This window comes from Sebastes umbrosus, chromosome 3, assembly GCF_015220745.1.
Source record: "Sebastes umbrosus isolate fSebUmb1 chromosome 3, fSebUmb1.pri, whole genome shotgun sequence".
NCBI classification, from domain to species: Eukaryota; Metazoa; Chordata; class Actinopteri; order Perciformes; family Sebastidae; genus Sebastes; species Sebastes umbrosus.
In genome coordinates, this window is record NC_051271.1 from 4,704,511 (window position 1) to 4,725,535 (window position 21,025).

Genomic DNA, 21,025 nt, shown 5'->3' on the forward strand with positions numbered 1-21,025 from the left:
AAATTGAGGGATGCACCGATACCGGATCGGATATCGGGCCGATACTGACTTAAATAGCTGGATCGGATATCGGTGACAACGGGGCAGAGCTATTCAAACAATTTTTGGTTTATATACTATACGCATTATATACTTGAATTTTAATTCCTGTTTAAGTTTTTACCAATTTGTGCTGCATTAAAAAGGTTTACACAATTATATATATATACTGTATATAACAATTCAGTAAATTTATATCAATGTATTTATTTGTTACATTTAGTTTTACAAAGTTAGGAAAGCACTTTTAAGTCAGGCCTGATGTTGCCTTACCCATAAAAGAATGATCCCAGTCACTTCTACACAGTGAGACATACAGCTTATTAATCAAACACTGGTATCAGATCGGTACTCGGTATCGTACGAGACCCAAAGCCCAGGTAACAGCATCGGTATCGAGACTGAAAAAGTCAGATCAGTGTATCCCTAAAAAAAATAGCTTCAAGACATAAGAGCTTCATTTGAGACGTTTCCAGCTTTATTGTGACAGTTCACACAGACATCAAACCTCTGAAACAAGCACAAAACCTTTTCTGCTCAACTGGTTCACTTCCTGTTACCTCCTGCAGACTCACTGACCGTTTGTCACACCTGTACAGGTGTGTCTCTGGTTACATCTCAGTAGTCTCTCCTTCATTCCACACATTTACTCCTCCCCTCCGCCTGCTGGAGGAATCAAACCCCTCTACCTGAACCTGTGTCATTACTGTCTAGATGCATTTCTTATGAAATGTTATGTGCCATCCTTTTGTGTCTCTGTAAATTATTTACAAATGGCCATCTACCCTGCTGATATCTTCACCAATAAGTTGTCAATAATTAATAAAATAAGCTTCACATCAAGAGCACGAAGGTAAAACCAAAAAGCCAAATTCAAAATGATCAGGTCGGTCACTTCTATGCCCAGATCGGCACAGCGTGGCCAAAAAGGAAAAGAAAAAAACAAAGCAGAAGGCCGTCGTTGAAGACGAGTCGGACCACTGAGAGACTGATTTATTCGTGTCGCCATCTGGGATGAACGCATAACCACTAAAGCACTAAATTACAGCAGCGGTCCATGTGACGGACTGGGAGGAACTCTTTCCTCTCCAACAGAAACAATAATACTGAAATATAACATTTCAATAAGTACATATAATGAAATATACAGCCTCTTCCGTATATCTCAATATACTAATCAAACATATGGGGAGAAGAGTAACATATAGTGTCCAGTGTTGGTGATGAAGATGTATAACCGACCCTGAATAGCGGGAAGAAGAAACGACATGTTAAATGTGTACTGAATAGCCTTTTACCTGAGTACGGGCCATCGTCTTGTGTCGTCTCACATTCACACACACCTGTACTCACGTCACACACAGAAAGGTACAACTAAGCAGAAGTACCGTTTTAAATAGCTGATAGAAACACACCCGAAAGCAAGTCTTTGTCTAAAATGATGGTTATCTTTGGAGAGAGAGAGAGAGAGAGAGAGGAATGAAAACTAAAGAACACCAGAGCTCCTCTCCAGATCTCCACCGTCAATGTGGCGGGAACTCGTCTCCGTCTGAAACCTCTCAGAGTTTTTGGGTGGAGTTTGTTCCGAGGAAAAGGAGAGCGTCCAACAAAGTGTTTATTCTTTTGCATAGCCAGACAGTGGACACGACCACTGCAACCACTCCATGAGTTTCAACAGGAAAGCAGTCACTGGGGAGGTGGGGGAGGGGGGGTGCCTTGGTCCGTGTGTACCCCTCAGTACCAGCTGGTCTGGGGGTGTTTAGTGGATCCCCCCCTCCCCAAAGATGCAGCTTCCCGTTCACAAGGTGGACTCTTTCTGGCGCTCACGTCCGTTACACGTTTTCTTGACTTTGGAAATGCCCTCCAGTGCACCGGACTCCGTCACTCTGAACACACAAACAGAGAAAAATAAATACAAACTTTTATTAATCTTTTATGTACGGAAGCCCTGAGAGGTTTTGCCAGGATAATATTTCTAATCTTTTGAACTGTGACCTTCAGCTCGCATTGGGCGGTTTGCAGTGTGAAGCGGTCGGGACGAGAGTCAGCACCTCCAAGTCTGAGGCCATGATTCTCTGCCAGAAACCGGTGGATTGCGCCCTCCGGGTTGGGAGTGAGTCACTGCCCCAAGCGAGGGAGTTTAAGTATCTCGGGGGAAAAATGGAGCGGGAGATGGACAGGCGGTTCGGTGCGGCATCTGCAGTTATGCGGGCGCTGTACAGGACCGTTGTGGTGAAGAGGGAGCTGAGCCGGAAGCTCTCGATTTACTGGTCCATCTACGTTCCAACCCTCACCTATGGTCATGAGCTTTGGGTAGTGACTGAAAGAATGAGATCGCGGATGCAAGCAGCCAAAATAAGTTTCCTCCGTAGGGTGGCTGGGCTCAGCCTTAGAGATAGGGTGAGGAGCTCAGACATCCGGAGGGAGCTCGAAGTAGAGCCGCTGCTGATATTTCTAATCTTATCTATCTCTATTTGTGTACTGCGGTTTTGAAGCCTCGAGTTCTGCATTTTGGCAATATGCACTGTCCCTGTCAAATAAAGTAATAAACTAAACTAAACCTACCTACGGTATCGTTGTTTGCAAACTGTAAAAGGGTCAGTGTGTACGACATGTAGAGGCATAAATAAGCCTGTAAATAAAGGGAGTGTGTGCTTACACTTCATCCATCTCTACGTCCTCCTCGTCCTGGGGGAGCTGCAGGTATGGGTTGTTGGACGCCGGTCTGAACTTGTAGCCCGTCAACACAAAGAAGATCAGAGTGGACACCTCCACCAGAAACTGAAGAAGCAGGACAGCGTGATTAATGACAGCAGGTAGAGACAGTATAAAGACATGATGAATACATTTCTTCCCAACAAGCATGCAAACAAGCTTCATTACTGGCATCAGACCATTCAAACAGAAATCCCTGATGTATAAACGGTTGTGTGATTTAATGAGTGCAGCTTGAAACATTTTCTCCTTCCTGTAATGCTAACATCCCGACCATCTTCTGAACAATATATGTGATGTGTATGCAAACATCCTACTGGCACACATCCAATAAAACCTGCAGCCCGGTCAATGTTGAGTCAGTGTAAGCGACAGGATGTCTTTGACCTTTGACAAACAAGCGCTCACTAAAGTCATAAAGTCAAATAGTTTCTGCTCATCGTCTGTTGTCGTCTCACCTCGTAGCACCACTGCCACTGGAAAGGCATAGTGACCTTGAGCAGAATGGCTATGATCCTGGTAAAGTAGATATAACACACGATCTGAAAAGAAGAAAACACAATGTTTAATAAATGTACACACAGTTGGATGCTTGAACTAATGTGGCTTTTAATCCAAACTGGATCTTTCCTTTACCATCTTGCTCCAGCTCAGTAAAACTTGCTTTGTGACAAAGAACAATGGTATGCATTGTCAGAGTGGTCCGACAGTATGTGGGGGTTGTTAGCAAAGCTTTTGTTCTGGCTCTCTGGAAGGATTCTAGTACTGATTTAAGGCCTGTGTCCATATGGCGTCTTATTCTGTCAGAAAAGCGACCGCAGGGTGCCGGCGAGTGCTTTATCCCAGCGTTTCGTAGTGGTATAATAACGGTAGCGCTGCCGCTATTTTGGACTGAAAACACCAATGAGTCTGTGTCCATGGATGTATAAAGAGAGAGTGTATGTGAATCAACTTCCCAGTATGAACACTTAAATAGCCCTCATTTAAATCATTATGTCCTAAAAGTTGTAAAATGAACTAACAGCTGAATCCAGACTTATTTGCCTCAGCATAATGAAAATGCATCAGACCCACGGGACTGCACCGCCCTGCACGCTCAGATGACATATCCGCTCTGAGCGCTTTTTTATGATGATGATGAGGATTTACTGTGGAGACAGACGCTCTTAGTTTCATTCATTACATCCAACGTGCATCAGTAAATCTATGCAGCAGAAAGGTTTATTTTTCCAGTGTTTTTTAGAGTAAACAGGCAGACACACTGAACTGCAGGCTGCAGAGTATGTTTACTGCTGTGACCACCAGCAGCCCTCGTCACATGTCATGTTGCTTTTTCATATGTCAGCTGACTAATTTGCCTTAACTTCACAGGTCTTTAGACCGCGGTGGAAACACAGACTAGAGTGGGCTGAAGGAACCTTTGAAAAGTAATCCCGGGACTAAAATTACCAGGAACTTTTTAGTGGAAACCCAGCTTAAGTGTGTCTTCGTAGATCGATGATTACAACAAAAAAAGAAAAGAAAAATCATCTCTGCTTGAAGTTGCAATGAGGCGTGAGGTCTCCTGTAGGTTTAACCTCGGGGTTAAGGCTCAGATTACAGTTTTTTCTCGCTGACGACCTAATGCATCAGAAACACTGTGTATGGCGCAGGACGTCAGGCTCCGGTTGGGGACAGAAGACAAACACTGCTGAGCTCAACTCCTTCTTACCATCACGTAATAATGCCGGAAGAGCTTGAGCTTCTCCAAATTCATGGCAGCTGAAAGAGACAGAGACCAAATTTAATAAAAAGATATCAGAATCTCATAGAAGCGTCTGGCTGTAACGGATGAGGAGTCTCACCTTTGCCGTCGGTGCTGGAAGCCTCCTGTAGATGACGGATGGACCTGTAAAGACAGAGTATGTTTGAGCACTACACATCTGCACAAAGACTGACTGAACGGTATGTACTGTTATGGGTTAACGCATGCATGGTCCATTAACACCTTTTCATTAGAAAAAATAAATCCTTGACTTTGTAATTTTCTACCTGGAGATTTTGGACTTGTTTTATTGCATTTCACGATCAGCTGAGAAGAGGGGAACCTACGCCATGGCTCGACTTAGCTCTGATTGGCTGGTGGGGCCGCTCCTCCAGCCCGTCATCTCGCCTGCTTTCAAGCATTACTTTTGGTTTCCTGGCAACCTGATCTCTTTCCTACTGCTGTTAGTGTGTTAAAGTGTGAGTTCTCCCCAAGGTCTGAGCCGCAGCAAAGAGTCTAGAAGCAAACAGACTAAACTCTGGTGCTTTTTTGACAACAGCCACTAGATGGCGCTGCCACCATTTTAAACTGAAAACTCCAATGAGTCTGTGTCCATGGATGTATAAAGAGACGTCTGTAAATCAGAGGATCATTTTTTTTAGGTGAATCAACTTCCCAGTAGGAACACCTAAATATCCTTCATTTAAATCATTATGTCCTAAAAGTTATAAAATGAACTAACAGCTGAATCCAGAGTTATTTTCCTCGGCATAATGAACGTGCATCAGACCCACGGGACTGCACCGCCCTGCACGCTCAGATGACATATCCGGTTCTACCAGCTTCCTGCTAGATGTATGCGGCTGTAATAATGGATATATTGGCTGTAATTCATCACTTTTATTATCTAATAATACACCTATGGGCTGTATGCTGTAAGCCTGTACCGTGGTGGATGTATTAACGTCTCTGTTCCCAAATAACCGGCTATCATCCAGTAGCTAGTAGTGCTAGTAGCATGACATCAACAGAATTTAATGGAGTTGTAGGCTATTTACTGACACGCAGGGCAAAAGAACAGGACACAACCTTTTATACATACATGAAAATGACCATGCCAGTTTTTCCTCGCTAAAATTTAGCCCAACTTTGGAGCGTTATTTAACCTCTTTCCCGACAAGCTAGCATGACATGGTTGGTTTCCTTAGGTTTTCTAGTTTCATATGTCAGTACCTTCACTCCAGCTCTAAAACTGAACCTGCTACAGCCTCTGAATGACAGTAAAGTCGGTCAGGATCGCAGGACTCAGAGGGTTCAGTGTGCAGTAACACTTTAAATTGAATATTTTTCCTACAAAATGCTCTGAAATGAGGCAGTTTGGATGCAGAACAGTTCCCAAAGTGCCCAATTTTGCCATGAAGATCCTCTTATCTCAACTAGCCTCTGTGGAAACAGCCAGCCACTTTATACACCCGCCTCAAAACTAGTCTTAATTCAATTTTTCAACAGATTTTTAAAATGGAAAATGTGACCTCACACACACTCACCAGACAACAGGGAAGAGGATGGCGCCGCAGCAGATGAGGTCGACCAGAAACAGGATCTCCTTCCACAGGTAGTATTCACTGGAGCCCTCCTCCGTAGACTCGATGATGATGTAGGCGACGTTAGCCAGGACCTGCAGGATGACGGGTGAGCGGGGTCACCAAAACAAACTCACCCAATGTAGATAATCACACACAACTACCGTTTCACACACCTGCAGAGGGATGACAATCATGAAGATCTTCTTTTCCTTGTCAGACAGGATGTATTTAACGAAAGCCCAGCCGGTGCCGATCAGCGCCAGCGTGATGAAGAGGAGCGCCCCCTTGAGCCTGGAAAGCACATCAATACAAAGTCACTGTTACAAATGAACCCCAAATGATAACTTTAAACTCCTGGAGAAATGGTACTTACAGATGTGTGATGTAATACATGACGGCCCAGCCTTCGATAGGATGCCCCTCAGTGTTGATGAAGTGATAGTTGATCTGAGAGACCGAGAGAAAAAAACTTTTTCTAGCAGCTGTATATCTGACTGAGTGAGTGAAGGGGGAGAGGTGACTCACACACGTTGCTACTAAAACACAATAAAAATGATTTTGTGACAATTTTCACAACGGTGAGATTCACAAAATTTGGGCACCATTTGGGATAAAACAGTTGATAAATAGTTTTGAACGATATGACTTTGAATTTGATCGATGCGATCCGATAACATTTGGAAAGTATAAAAGAGACGCACGATTCAATTATTCTGACCTAACCGGAAGTTAACATATGCTCAAAGGATAATAAATAATTGTATGTTATATAATAATTAACCTTGTGGTTTCTTCAGGGTTCTTACCTGAGGAGAACACTCTTAAAACTGTAAACTACACCATTTATTTATGTATAAATGAACATCATGCTGAAAAAAAAGGCAATCTCCCGGCAGAAAAATAATAATCTGCAGAAAAACAATAGGGTCCTGGCACTTTCTAGGTCCTGGCACTTTCGTGCTCGGGCCCTAAATATACACACACACATATAGTAATAATAATAAATATTAAAAAACGAATCTAACCCTAACAAAACAATATTTCAGTTACTTGGTTTTCATACGTAATGACTCCATAATTAATGCAAAAGTGGGAAAAAGGTAAACCAATAATAATTTGGTCACAAAAAAACTGTAAATTGAGCGTTAATATTTTTTATTAAATACATATCATGATAATTATTGATTTAAATGTGTGTGTGGCCATATGGTCCAATGAAAAACGTAAAAGAAGGTCCCGACACTCACGTAGCTCCCTTTAAGTGCAATTTATTCTCTGCACCGAGACGCCATCTCAAAAGGTAAACGCTCTGGTCACATCATGTGAGCTAACTAAGATGTGCCAATAAATTGCACTTAAAAGGGAGCTATAGTGTGTGGACCTTCTTCTACGTTTTTCCGTGCCGTCTTCTACTGGTCCAGCAGCGGCCTACTACGGTTTCGGATGTGCGCGACCACCTTATATTGTTTGGCCATATGGTCCAGCCCTTGTCTGCTCTGCAGTGCTGGTGTACTTACACTATGGAAGACCAGTGAGATGGCCTTGGTGAAGGCCAGCGCTGCCATCAGCCAGTGGATCTTAAACACGCTGTACCTGTAAAAAAAGCACACAGGGGCAGGGGTATAATAATAATAATAATATTTAATCTTTAATTAATATGCTGTTAGCATTTAGCTCAAAACCTCACAGAGCCTCTTTGGCTGTAGTCTTGTTATAATGTGGGTGTTGTAACAACTTCACAGGATATTAAAAAAAACATGACTCTGCAAAGTGATTCAGCATCTTTAAATAAAGAAGCTGTAAGATTCTGCGACACATTAGTGTAGGCCTGCGTACCTGTGCTTCATGAGTGTGTACACCCAGACCATGGCAGCAGTGAAGAAGACTCCAGCCATACCGATGTAAAGGCGAGACAGAGGGATTTCTGCCGCAGACAGGTAGCCTTCTGGATTCTTCTCCGTCACCTCCACCTGCAGAGGATACATCCAGGTTAACACATGAACACACCTGAGGTAGAGCTGGGACGATACACCTATCTCCTGACTCAATACTATCACGATACTTGGGTGCCGATTTGATATGTATTGCGATTCGATATTACAGTTGTAGCGTCGGCCCATATGACCACGGAGATGAGAGTGACGGCCGGCTTGACCGCACGTTGCCGCAATACGATAACATTTCCTGTCCATGACAGAGTTAGCATGAAGCTTTAGCCGTGATGTCCAGCTCTGCTTTTCCTGCAATGTGTGAAACCCAAAGTGTTTCCATACTTTACTGGATGTGTAGTGTTAACCACTTTGGATTTATAATGTGAGGGTGCAGGTCGTAACCACGCCGACCCTCTGCCGTTTTCTACTTTCTCGTTTCGGCTCGCTGCGGTTTGTTTTAGTTGACGGATACGGAACGGATATGACGTCACGTTACTCAGACTACAACAATAAAAGCGGTAACTTCCTTCTACCTCCGCATAGACTGAGGATCCATGTGCTAACACAAACACGCTCAACTTACAGCTAACGAGTAGGGGAATTTGATCCCAGGCACCCGGTTCTGACAGTAGTGGAACTTGAGGCTGTACAGACCCTCCGCCAGCAGGCCGACCACCATGTGGAACTGTGGGAGAGAAGAGAACATGTCACGCAACAGTGAACCACATCACAGATTGTTTCACATCACGTAGAACGGTTAACAAAGGTGTGCTTACGCTGAAGTTGTACGAGCCGTCAACTTTGTCCAGAGCCAACGTCAGTTGTTTGACCTTATCCAGCTGGAAGCAAACACAGATTAGAAACTGATTTTAAACCTATATGTGTTTTTGGAGGAGTAGCCTGCCCCATAATGTAAATGTAATGTGATTCATTCAGAGTTAATAATAAGAGTCATGCTGTTGTTTTCAGTTGTGAGTGAACTGTCGAGCAACCTGGATCTCAGAAATAAAGAATATTTCGAAAAAAAAATGTTTTTTCACACATTTAGCCTACTGTTGTTTTATTATTTCACCTCTTTTCACCACAGCTAAACTGGGAATTACTTTACATTTTATTGAATTTACATCTTTGAAGAAACAGAAAGCTGAAAGAACCTTTTACATCTTAACCCACATGAAGAAAGAGATTGAAAATATCCAGCGTAGAGTCACGCTGTTGGACCGGTGCTGTACAGAAAACACATGGACTGCGAGCAGCGTGGCTCGACTACGGGCGGCTAATCTAGAGATTGGTCGTGTGTCGCCTAATTTTTCCGAGTGATGCGCGCATTTCTCCGCCAAAATAGACCGTGAAAACGATGTGTTGAGGGCTGGCAGCTCTGCAACAGCAATGCTGTCTGTGTGGACGCCACACACGTACGAGCAGCTGCAGCCACACTGCTCACCTGGTCTGTGTGGCTGCTCTAACCTGTTAATGTGGGTTAATAACGGCGGTAGCCTGTACGTAACCATAGACAACCTGTGTGGATGTGACATAGTTTATCAGGTGTTGTATTTCCGTCGTATGTGTGTGTGTGCTAAACCAAAACGTGTGTGTGTGTTTATCACGGTAATGACGGTATTGAAAAATCCATGTCGTGGCCGAACGTGACACCGTTGACGGTGATGAAACCGGTATACCGCCACCCCCTAATAGAGGCTCACCTACACCTCTTACCTGGAATTCATTTTCCTCCACCTTTGTAGCTTCTGCTGCAGCCTCTGGCTGTTCTACTGACTTCTGACCCACAGACTCAACTTCCGGATTGTTCTGAGGCTCCTTAGTCTTTGCACTTTGTGTTGTTGGTGTATGTGGTGCAACTGGTGTAACAGCAGCATCATCATTAGCAGGAGCATCTCTGGCTTTCATCGGACCTACAGGAAACAAATACAGGACACACCAAGCTACTCCGTCACATTCCTCGGGTTTCACAAAATGGTGGTTGAATTGAATATGTTTAAATTCTCAAAGGTTTAAAATGATCCCATCATTCTTTCTGGTCTTTAAAGGGATAGTTGTGGTGTTTCTCAGTGTGGTTGTAAGAGGTACTTCTCCATAGTCAGTGTATTACCTACAGTTGATGGAGTTTGGAGAAACAGACAGGAGTACCAGCTAAATGCATTTTAGATACCTAGATTTTTTTAGGTAACACCACAACTTTCCCTTTAAATATGACTGCAAAGGGAAGCAAAACGCTGAGTGATTTTGTGAGGTTTGTAAAGTGTGAATGACACTTACTTTTAGGTGCTTCAGCCTTTGCCTTTGCTATCAAGAGGTTGTCCTGGTCGCCCATAGCTCTCACATTGACACTACACAAACACACATCATATAGTCATCCTTCACATTAGGCTGCCAGGGCACAGTAACACACCTGTGAGTACTGGTGCTGAAACATATACACACCTGAGCGTGGTGATATCAATGAGAAACAGAATGAGAGGCTCGTTGTTGGTGAACTTAGTGAGAGTGAGTGGGCACGTCTCCGTCTCCTCCGCCTGGCGAAAAAAAACAAAAAAACAACATCAAATATTCACATTTAAACAGCCGCTGCACGTTACCACTAAACCTCCCCTGAAATAACCTGACACATCAATATCTGACATTCATAACACACACACACGTTTTCCGTCAACAGCGTGAATAATTACAAAAAAGTCTGATAGTCAGTAGTGGAAAGTAACTAAGTACATTTACTCAAGTACTGTACTTAAATACAATTTTGAGGTACTTGTATTTTACTTAAGTATTTCCATGTTCTGCCAGTAAATATTACTAAAATAGCAGAAAAATATTAACAAATTGTCAGACAAAAATGTTTAAAATATCAAACATAATATCAGTAAAATATACAAAGAAATATTAGTAAAATATTAAAAAAAAACTAAGGAAAATATCCCAAAATGTTAGCAAAATATCAGATAATATGAATAAATTATCAGACAAAATTGTAAAATATCCAAAAAATATTAGTTAAGTATCAGACATAAATCTGTAAAAAATATCCAAAATAATATCAGTAAAATATCTCAATATATTAATAAATTATCAGGAAAAAATTGGTAAAATATCCCCAAAATATTAGTTACATATCAGAAAGATATTATATACATTATATAAATGTGTAAAGTGTCAGACAAAAATTTGTTAAATATCCAAAAAATATTAGTAAAGTATCAAGACATAAATCTGTAAAATATCCAAAATAATATCAGTAAATATTAATAAATTATCAGGAAATAATGTTTCATATATCCCAAAAATCTTAGTAAAATACCAGACAAAACTAGAAAAGTGTCAGACAAAAATTTGTAAAATATACAAAATAATATCAGGAACATATCCAAAAAACATTTGTAAAATATCCCAAAAATATTAGTAAAATATCAGAAAAATATTAATAAAGTATCAAACAAAAAATCGTAAAATGTCCAAAAAGTATTAGAAAAATAGCAGGAAAATATTTGTAAAGTGTCAGACATAAACTTGTAAAATATCTAAAATAATATCTGCAAACTATCCAAAGAAAATAGCAAAATATCCCAAAAAACATTAGTAAAATATCAGAAAAATATTAGTAAAATATCAGAAAATGGTCATAAATTATCAGACAAAAATTTGTAAAATATCCAAAAAATAATTAAAATAGCTTCACTTTACCAGCTGCAACATTAAAGTGATGAACACATTAATCCATCAATAATAATAATACAATAATATAATATAGATGATTCTGCAGAATGAGTCATTTTATTTTTGGTACTCTAAAGCCTGGAGCACACAGCGCGCTTCATGCTCGCGTGACGGCAACGTCGTGTGTTGTTTTTTATTTCGGCGTCCATGTTAACAGGTTAGAGTGGACACACTGCCCGCATGAGACGCACGTCAGACGCGCGTCAGACGCACGTCAGACGCGCGTCTATTTTATAGAATAGAAGGCTCGCCTATTTTACACGCTAGCCGCTTACCTCTCGGCTGCGTCTTCCAGCAGCAACAGACAGTGAAGGTGATCTATTGACAGTATATGAACATCATACCAGCAAGATTACTACAGTTTCCATGTCTAGACATCTGTAGAATATGTCACTGACCATCAATATTTTACACTTCCTATCTAGATTTCAAAATAAAAGTCCTCTAGCGTTTTTAGTGCACAGAATCATTCATTCATTAACACAATGCTTTTATTCTGAAATACTCTAAATAAAGCAGTGGTGTACTTGCAGGTTTCCATCAAGTTAATATAGTACAGGCTTTTAATTTTGTAAACACTGTAGTAGTCATAGCAGAAACCCTACATATGCTATAAATATAATATACTGGGTTAATAGGTTTTAAGAACATCAGGTGATGGGCAGTATTTTTCGATGCGCTCTCTCTCTCTCTCTCTCTCTCTCTCTCTCTCTCTCTCTCTCTCTCTCTCTCTCTCTCTCTCTCTCTCTCTCTCTCTCTCTCTCTCTCTCTCTCTCTCTCTCTCTCTCTCTCTCTCTCTCTCTCTCAACAAACACCACGTAACCTTATTGTTCTTTCTTTTAGAGGTGTTATTTAATTTTTTTAAAGATATTTAATAATAATTTTCGTTTTCTAAAGGTTAACAAATAACGAAACTGTTTATTTTGCTTTGTTTTATAATAATAAAAAAAAAAACACTTTACTTATATTTATCATTCTGAAATACTTCAGGTGTTTTTCTCCATCAAGGCGCAGTTCAGCAACAAGGTGGTGAAAAGCTCCAAGTTGCCTGAGATGTCGGAACATCAGCATTTATAATGTAAATTGCTGTCCCGCCCCAGATGTAAATTAAGTCGTTTTCGATAAAAGCCGCAACCTGGAATGCTGTAGAACAGGAACCCGAAACCCCCTGGAAATGTTGTTTAAAACTGTGCCAGTCAAAGTGAAGAGGGATTGCTGTAGGCTCTCTCTTACTACTAATGTATTTATTTATTTTTTTGTATTAATATATAGCCCACAGAAATCCCTCTTCACTGTCAATGAAGAGGGATTTATATATATATATATATATATATATATATATATATAGCCCATAGAAATCCCTCCTCACTGTCAGTGAAGAGGGATTTATATATATATCCCTCTTCACTGACAGAAAAGAGGGATTTATATGGGCTATATATTAATATTTATGTATGAATTTATTTGCTTGTTTTTAATAATATTTACAAATTACCACACAGTTCTTACCCTTTTTTGTCTTAAATAAATATAAATCACATTTATTATGAAGTTAAATGGCCATTAAAAGGCAAACTCTATGTAGAAAGAAAGGGCTGTCAGCAACAGCAAAAACACAGCTGACAGGTAGCTCCGAGACGCTCCCGAGACGTGGGTAACTCGCGTCTAGTGTGAACACCCTAGGTGGGCATGACGCAGCCACGACGTGACGCTGCCGTCAGGCGAGCCTGAAGCGCGCTGTGTGGCCCCAGCGTCAGTGTAATTTGATGCTGAACTTTTGTACTTTTACTGGTAACAGAGTATTTCTACACTGTGGTATTGTTACTTTTACTGAAGTACAAGATGTGAGTACTTCTTCCACCTCTGCTGATAATAACTGTGTGTAATTTTCAACAGAAAAATTAATGATTTATATACTCACTGTGTAGGACAGGACTCCATTCACACGTGACCTGGAGAGGGTGAAACCAACCTAAAGAGAGTGTTAGAAATGTGGTCAGTCAATGGTTCAGTAGTTTCCAGTATAAATACAACATTTCACTCTGTCATTGTTCAACACTTCATATATTATCTCTCTGGCTCCGTTTAAGAGCTCCCCATGTTCCCCACCAAGTAAAACAAGCAGTCAAATCACTGCAGGTGAAGCCAGTCATGTCACAAGCTAGAATGATTATTATTATTATTATTATTGTGTCATGCAAAAAATAATATGCCCAGCCTACACAGGCTTCCAAGACACCAATATTTAGAAAATAAACAAAAAGAGACAGAAACCGGAGTAGCAACATAACTGACAAATACTAAACAAACAAACCATTATTTGTTTAGTATTTGTCATTTATGTTGCTACTGATGTTTTTTCCAAGCTTGAGAATCAAAGGCAGACAACTGATGAGCTTTAAAATTAAATAACCGTTCCATTCTGCCATCGTCAGTGCACCGAAACAGACATTTGATTTAAAATAGATATTCTTAACTCAACATAATGAGGACAATACAGAAGAAAATGGGATTCATGTTCAGCGTCTTCTAATTCACATTCCTGGATGTTTTTAAGAGGAAGGATTCCTGTTCTCTGTGCAGCCAAAGATCTTTGACTTCTTGATAGCGGATATATGTTTGTAATTTTGGTTGTTTGAGATTCTTGTGTTCAGTTGGCCTGACATTTCATCACTAAATTGTCCGCCCACATTTTCTTCATCTCATCTGATCATTCCAACACACAGGTACTTTCACAGCGACATGGCCATCTGGAAAGAAGCTAAGTGGTGAGTGAGAGTGGTGTGAAAATGGTCGGCAAACGCTGCTTTGAATCATATACGTATCATAACAACGGCTTGTTTATCCACCGTCCTCGGTCTTCCTGTTTCCCTTTTTGAATGATGAATACAGACTACCGCCGCCTGCTGGTGTGGAATTATTTTCTCTCACGCAGGCGCAGAACGTACGTGTTAACTGGCCGTCGGCTGAAGTCGTCGAGGTGTGTTCCAGTTCCAGCCTTAAGGCTCTTTAGTTTGTCATTTCATGTGTTTTTAGCCATTCTAGTGGAAATATCAGACTGTAAAGGCCGATACACACCGGCTGCGTTTTTTTCTTGCAATTAATTTGCACGTCAATATATTTTTCTCTTTTTTTTGCTGTCATGAATACTTTCACACAGAACGTGAATATTATGTGGTGAAAAAGCGATACTTTTTTTCGGAACGAGGTTGATTTTCTGAGCTTTCACGGAACGAATAAAGGCATCAACCAATCATGTTGTGCTGAACGGGTTGAGTTGCGTTATTTATGAAAGAACAACACGGAGGCTCCGTAGTCCGAACCAAGACAACAAACTTTATTGCTCCTTTCAACCTTGACAAAGGCAGTGCGGAGCAGATCTACTCCTGTTCTTACCTTTCACAATAAAAGCCCTAGACATATAGTATATATGTATATAGTATATATACAATAGTGTGTAAAGGCCTTCAGTCTTATGAGGCCCAGACACACCAGGCTGACATCAGAGAACTAGCGGCGATGAAGGCCGACTGTTGCCTCGTCTCATGTCGCTTTTGTCTTGGCCAAAAAGTTGCACTTGAAAACACCGCAAAGACGACAGCTGACGGCCAGTTAGCACATATATATTCTGTGCCAGTGTGAGATGAGATAACTCTCTACATGGAATGCAGTTGTTCCTCATGTTATCAATGACACCTGTGTTTTCCTGCTCAGCCAAAATGTCATCTGTGAATCAGATCTGCTGTTGCTGGGACTCAATAAGTATAAAGAAATAAGGATGTCAATCTAAGAAGCTTTATAAAAGTATAACGCCTATTAATTATTGCCATTGTAGAGCAGGTTTTAGCTCCATATTTAGGGGGATAAACATTAAATTGTCTGTTATTTTCATTCATTGGACTGATAAAGATTAGTGTATTTATTCATGTCAAATAGTCATTATCAGGCAGTAAAAAAGAAGCACTGCATTCCAGTACTCAACCATTCAGTTCTCTCTGTTCATGTTGGGAGAAACAATCTACAACACAACACAACGTACTGCATATCAAACTGCAGACTCGCTTTATGGTCTTCATGTGACAACTTGTTAACAGATTTGTTTCCTAGCACTGTTTTTTTTTTTTTTTAAAACACAAAATTAACCACATGGCCTGACAACATTAGCAGCATGTCAAACTGATGTTGCGGTTTCCTTCCTCTTTCTACTTAAACAGCATGTGCAATGTTAGTACCAAAGATAATCAGGTGACACTGTGGGATTACTTAAAAAGGATACGGCTGGCCTAGTTGTATATTTTGCTTAATGACTACAAATACCATTAAAACACCAAAACTAACAACGAGTCAGTCAATCTCTCAGTACTTCCTGACCTACGCCCATTTGTTTCTATTGAACCTTTGTTACGCAGTTTTGTTAGGATTTACTGCACCAGGATGATGTAATTGACTTAAAAGAGCCAGTTTTCAGGGGTGAAAAAAAAAAATGTAAGCCGATTTTCTTTTTTTTTACGATTTTGAAGTTTATTTTTTTAATGCCTGAATCGACATATTTGCTTTATTTGAGTCTATGCAGAGCTAGAAGGAAGTTTCCGCTTTTATTGTTGTAACGTGGCGTCATATCCGTTCCGTATCCTTCAAACAACAAACAGCCGGCCACCACAAGCCGAAAGGAGAAAGCAGAAAACGGTGGAGGGTCCACGTGGATACGACCTGCACCCTCCCATTTTAAATCCAACGTGGTAAACACTACACATACAGTAAAGTATGGAAACACTTTGGGTTTCACACACTGCCAGCAAAAGCAGAGCTAGACATCATGGCTAAAGCTGCATGCAAACTCTGTCATGGACAGGAAACGTTATTGTATTGCGTTAACGTATGGTCAAGCCAGCCCAAATAATAATAATAATGTAACTGTGTATATCAGTACTTTGGCACATTTTAACAATACCGCGATAATACTGATTATACCATTTTGAAAACATAATTCAACCTGTTGACAAGTTCAGCAGGTCAAGTAAAACAAACTCACATGTACAAAAAAATAAGTACTTCTTACCGGGAAGGCGCTGTAGTTGACCAGCTGCTCTGGGAGGCGCAGAGAGATCATTTTGACATCCAGAGTCCCGTTGGCATAGAAACCAAAGTTGTTGAGGTCGACGGCAACCCGAGTTTCATTCTGGGAAGAAGAGCAAATAAAAAGTTGGAGAGCTGAGCTGCTGCAACGAACTCTTGAGTCATTTAACAATTACAGCTCATGTTCAGTAGCAGACAGCGGTGGAAGAAGTATCCAGATCTTTTACTTGAGTAAAAGTAGCAGTGTAGAAATACTCTACAAGTAAATCTTACTTAAGTAAAAGTGCTAAAGTATTAACATAATAATATACTTAAAGGTACAGTGTGTAGGATTTGGTGACATCAAGTGGTGGCGTTGCAGATTGCAACCAACTGAGTTACCCCTCTGCTCACTCCTCCCTTTCCAAGACTTTGAGCCACCGAGTGTAAAACTGTGGTAACGCCGTTCACATCGCTTAGAGGACATCCATACCATAATATTTTATTAATATTTTTTTGATATTTTACTGTTATTATTTAGGATATTTAAAAAACTAATTCTGGGATATTTGACTAATATTTTGGGGATATTTTATTCGTTAAACACTTTAATGTTGCAGCTGATAAAGGTGGAGCTCATTTTAATGACTTTATATAATGCTGGTCAATTTACCCTGGGGCTCAATTAAGTTCCATCCTAATCTAATATTAGAATATAATTTATTAGTTAAATATATTTTGTATTATTAATCTGCAAAGTAACTTCATTAAATAATACCTCAAAATAGTACATACAAGTGCAGTACTTCAGTAAATGTACTTAGTTACATCTCATCCACCACAGGTAGTGGATAAGCTCCTGGTATCATCCTCAGAAGTATTATAATTTGTATTTAAACCAAGTGTTTTTTGTCACAATAACACAATACCACATTTCTGATAATATTTTTGGGGGTATTTCACTAATGTTTTTTGGGGATATTTTACTAAAGTTTTTTGTATATTTTACTGATATTATTTTGGATATATTACAAGTTTATGTCTGACACTTTACTAATATTTTGGTGCTATTTAAAAAAATAATTGTCTGATAATTCATTAATGTTTTCTAATATTTACTAATATTTTTGGAATATTTTATTAATATTTTTTAAATATTTAACTGATATTTTGGATATTTCACTCATTTTTTCTGACATTTTGCTAATATTTTCCTAATATTTTTGGGGATATTTGAAAAAAAATAATTGTCTGATATTTATTAATGTTTTCTGATATTTTACTTATATGTTTTGGATATTTTATCAATATTTGTTTTAATATATTTTACTGTAATTATTTAGGATATTTAAAAAAAAAAATCTGACATTTTGCTAATATTTTGGGGATATTTTATTTGTTCAACACTTCAGTACTTCAGTAAAGGTACTTAGTTACATCCCATCCACCACAGGTAGTGGATAAGCTCCTGGTATCATCCTCAGAAGTATTATAATTTGTATTTAAACCAAGTGTTTTTTGTCACAATAACACAATACCACATTTCTGATAGTTTTTACTTTAATATTTTTGGGGATATTTCACTAATGTTTGGGGGGGATATTTTACTAAAGTTTTTTGTATATTTTACTGATATTATTTTGGATATATTACAAGTTTATGTCTGACACTTTACTAATATTTTGGTGCTATTTTAAAAAAATAATTGTCTGATAATTCATTAATGTTTTTATAATATTTACTTATATTTTTGGAATATTTTATTAATATTTTTTAAATATTTAACTGATATTATTTGGATATTTCACTCATTTTGCTAATATTTTCCTACTATTTTCCTAATATTTTTGGGGATATTTGAAAAAAATAATTGTCTGATATTTATTAATGTTTTCTGATATTTTACTTATATGTTTTGGATATTTTATCAATATTTGTTTTAATATATTTTACTGTAATTATTTAGGATATTTAAAAAAAAAATCTGACATTTTGCTAATATTTTTCTGCTATGTTACTATTATTTTGGGATATTTTATTTGTTCAACACTTCAGTACTTCAGTAAATGTACTTAGTTACATCCCATCCACCACAGGTAGTGGATAAGCTCCTGGTATCATCCTCAGAAGTATTATAATTTGTATTTAAACCAAGTTTTTTTTTGTCACAACAACACAACACCACATTTCTGATAGATTTTACTTTAATATTTTTGGGGATATTTCACTAATGTTTGGGGGGGGTATTTGACTAAAGTTTTTTGTATATTTTACTGATATTATTTTGGATATATTACAAGTTTATGTCTGACACTTTAGTAATATTTTGGTACTATTTTACTAATATTTTGGTGCTATTTAAAAAAAAATAATTGTCTGATAATTCATTAATGTTTTCTAATATTTACTAATAGTTTTGGAATATTTTATTAATATTTTTTAAATATTTAACTGATATTTTGGATATTTCACTCATTTTTTCTGACATTTTGCTAATATTTTCCTAATATTTTTGGGGATATTTGAAAAAAATAATTGTCTGATATTTATTAATGTTTTTTGATATTTTACTTATATGTTTTGGATATTTTATCAATATTTGTTTTAATATATTTTACTGTTATTATTTAGGATATTAAAAAAAAAAATCTGACATTTTGCTAATATTTTGGGGATATTTTATTTGTTCAACACTTCAGTACTTCAGTAAAGGTACTTAGTTACATCCCATCCACCACAGGTAGTGGATAAGCTCCTGGTATCATCCTCAGAAGTATTATAATTTGTATTTAAACCAAGTGTTTTTTGTCACAATAACACAATACCACATTTCTGATAGTTTTTACTTTAATATTTTTGGGGATATTTCACTAATGTTTGGGGGGGGGGGGTATTTTACTAAAGTTTTTTTGTATATTTTACTGATATTATTTTGGATATATTACAAATTTATGTCTGACACTTTAGTAATATTTTGGTGCTATTTTACTAATATTTTGGTGCTATTTAAAAAAAAATAATTGTCTGATAATTCATTAATGTTTTCTAATATTTACTAATATTTTTGGAATATTTTATTAATATTTTTTAAATCTTTAACTGATATTTTGGATATTTCACTCATTTTTTCTGACATTTTGCTAATATTTTCCTAATATTTTTGGGGATATTTGAAAAAAAATAATTGTCTGATATTTATTAATGTTTTCTGATATTTTACTTATATGTTTTGGATATTTTATCAATATTTGTTTTAATATATTTTACTGTTATTATTTAGGATATTAAAAAAAAAAATCTGACATTTTGCTAATATTTTTCTGCTATGTTACTATTATTTTGGGATATTTTATTTGTTCAACACTTCAGTACTTCAGTAAATGTACTTAGTTACATCCCATCCACCACAGGTAGTGGATAAGCTCCTGGTATCATCCTCAGAAGTTTTGTATTGTCACAACAACAACACTGTCAAAGCTAATTAATTAAAACCAGCTAACTAGCTTTAGCTAATATAAGATGTCGTCTGGAGGATTCCAACCAGCGCAGCTAACATACCTGTGGTTTATGATATATATAGTATATAGAGTATAGTACCTTCAGGGTGAGCTTGTGTATCCTCGCTCTGCATCCAGCCAGCAGTAGCAGCAGTAGATAACCAGCCACCAGACCGCCTCTCTGCGCCGCAGCCATCACTAACAGCTAACCAGCTGCTAACGTTAGCTAGCCTCAATCTGAGCCAGATGGATGAATATAAAGCTAAACAGTCTTTAACAGCACACGGGAAGAGTTACGGTGATGTTAATGTTTAAAAACACAGTCTGTCGGTTCTTTAAGTAAGTCTTTTATGATGATATTATATCCATTTGTGTTGTGTTGTCCGTTTCTTTTGTGTTTTCATCGCAGTAAGGTAACAGCTCTAACAGCTAGCTAGCTCTGCTTCCTGGTCTCAGATCACGAACATTAAACAAGGAGCGGACAAACCCGTCAGCCGTGCGGAGGCTCACATCCGGGTACTCTTACATCCGGGTTACACTACCATAAATATGATTCAGAAGGCGACACCGTGCAGAAACATCCAGTAGTAATATGACAGTAGGAGAAAAAGGATTTATGAAAGATCTCTTCACCAATAATAATAATAATAATAATAATAATAATAATAATAATAATAATAATAGTAATAAAGCTTTGTAACATCCCTTTAATGCTAATAATAATATATT

General features: G+C 38.3%; 1 protein-coding gene across 1 annotated transcript; it reads right to left on the reverse strand.

Annotated features, from left to right (window-relative positions):
- Positions 1-495: 495 nt before the first annotated feature.
- LOC119484616 (protein GPR108-like) lies at positions 496-20,774 on the reverse strand. Its single transcript, XM_037763564.1, has 18 exons — positions 20,397-20,774; positions 16,804-16,923; positions 13,666-13,716; positions 10,458-10,549; positions 10,293-10,363; positions 9,732-9,928; positions 8,792-8,854; positions 8,599-8,700; positions 7,921-8,054; positions 7,602-7,677; positions 6,458-6,531; positions 6,258-6,375; positions 6,046-6,176; positions 4,599-4,642; positions 4,466-4,515; positions 3,213-3,296; positions 2,699-2,820; positions 496-1,925 (listed from the first exon to the last, which is right to left on the reverse strand). Exons 1-18 carry the CDS (start codon positions 20,490-20,492, stop codon positions 1,838-1,840), a joined length of 1,713 nt encoding a protein of 570 aa, XP_037619492.1. The 5' UTR covers positions 20,493-20,774; the 3' UTR covers positions 496-1,837.
- Positions 20,775-21,025: the final 251 nt, after the last annotated feature.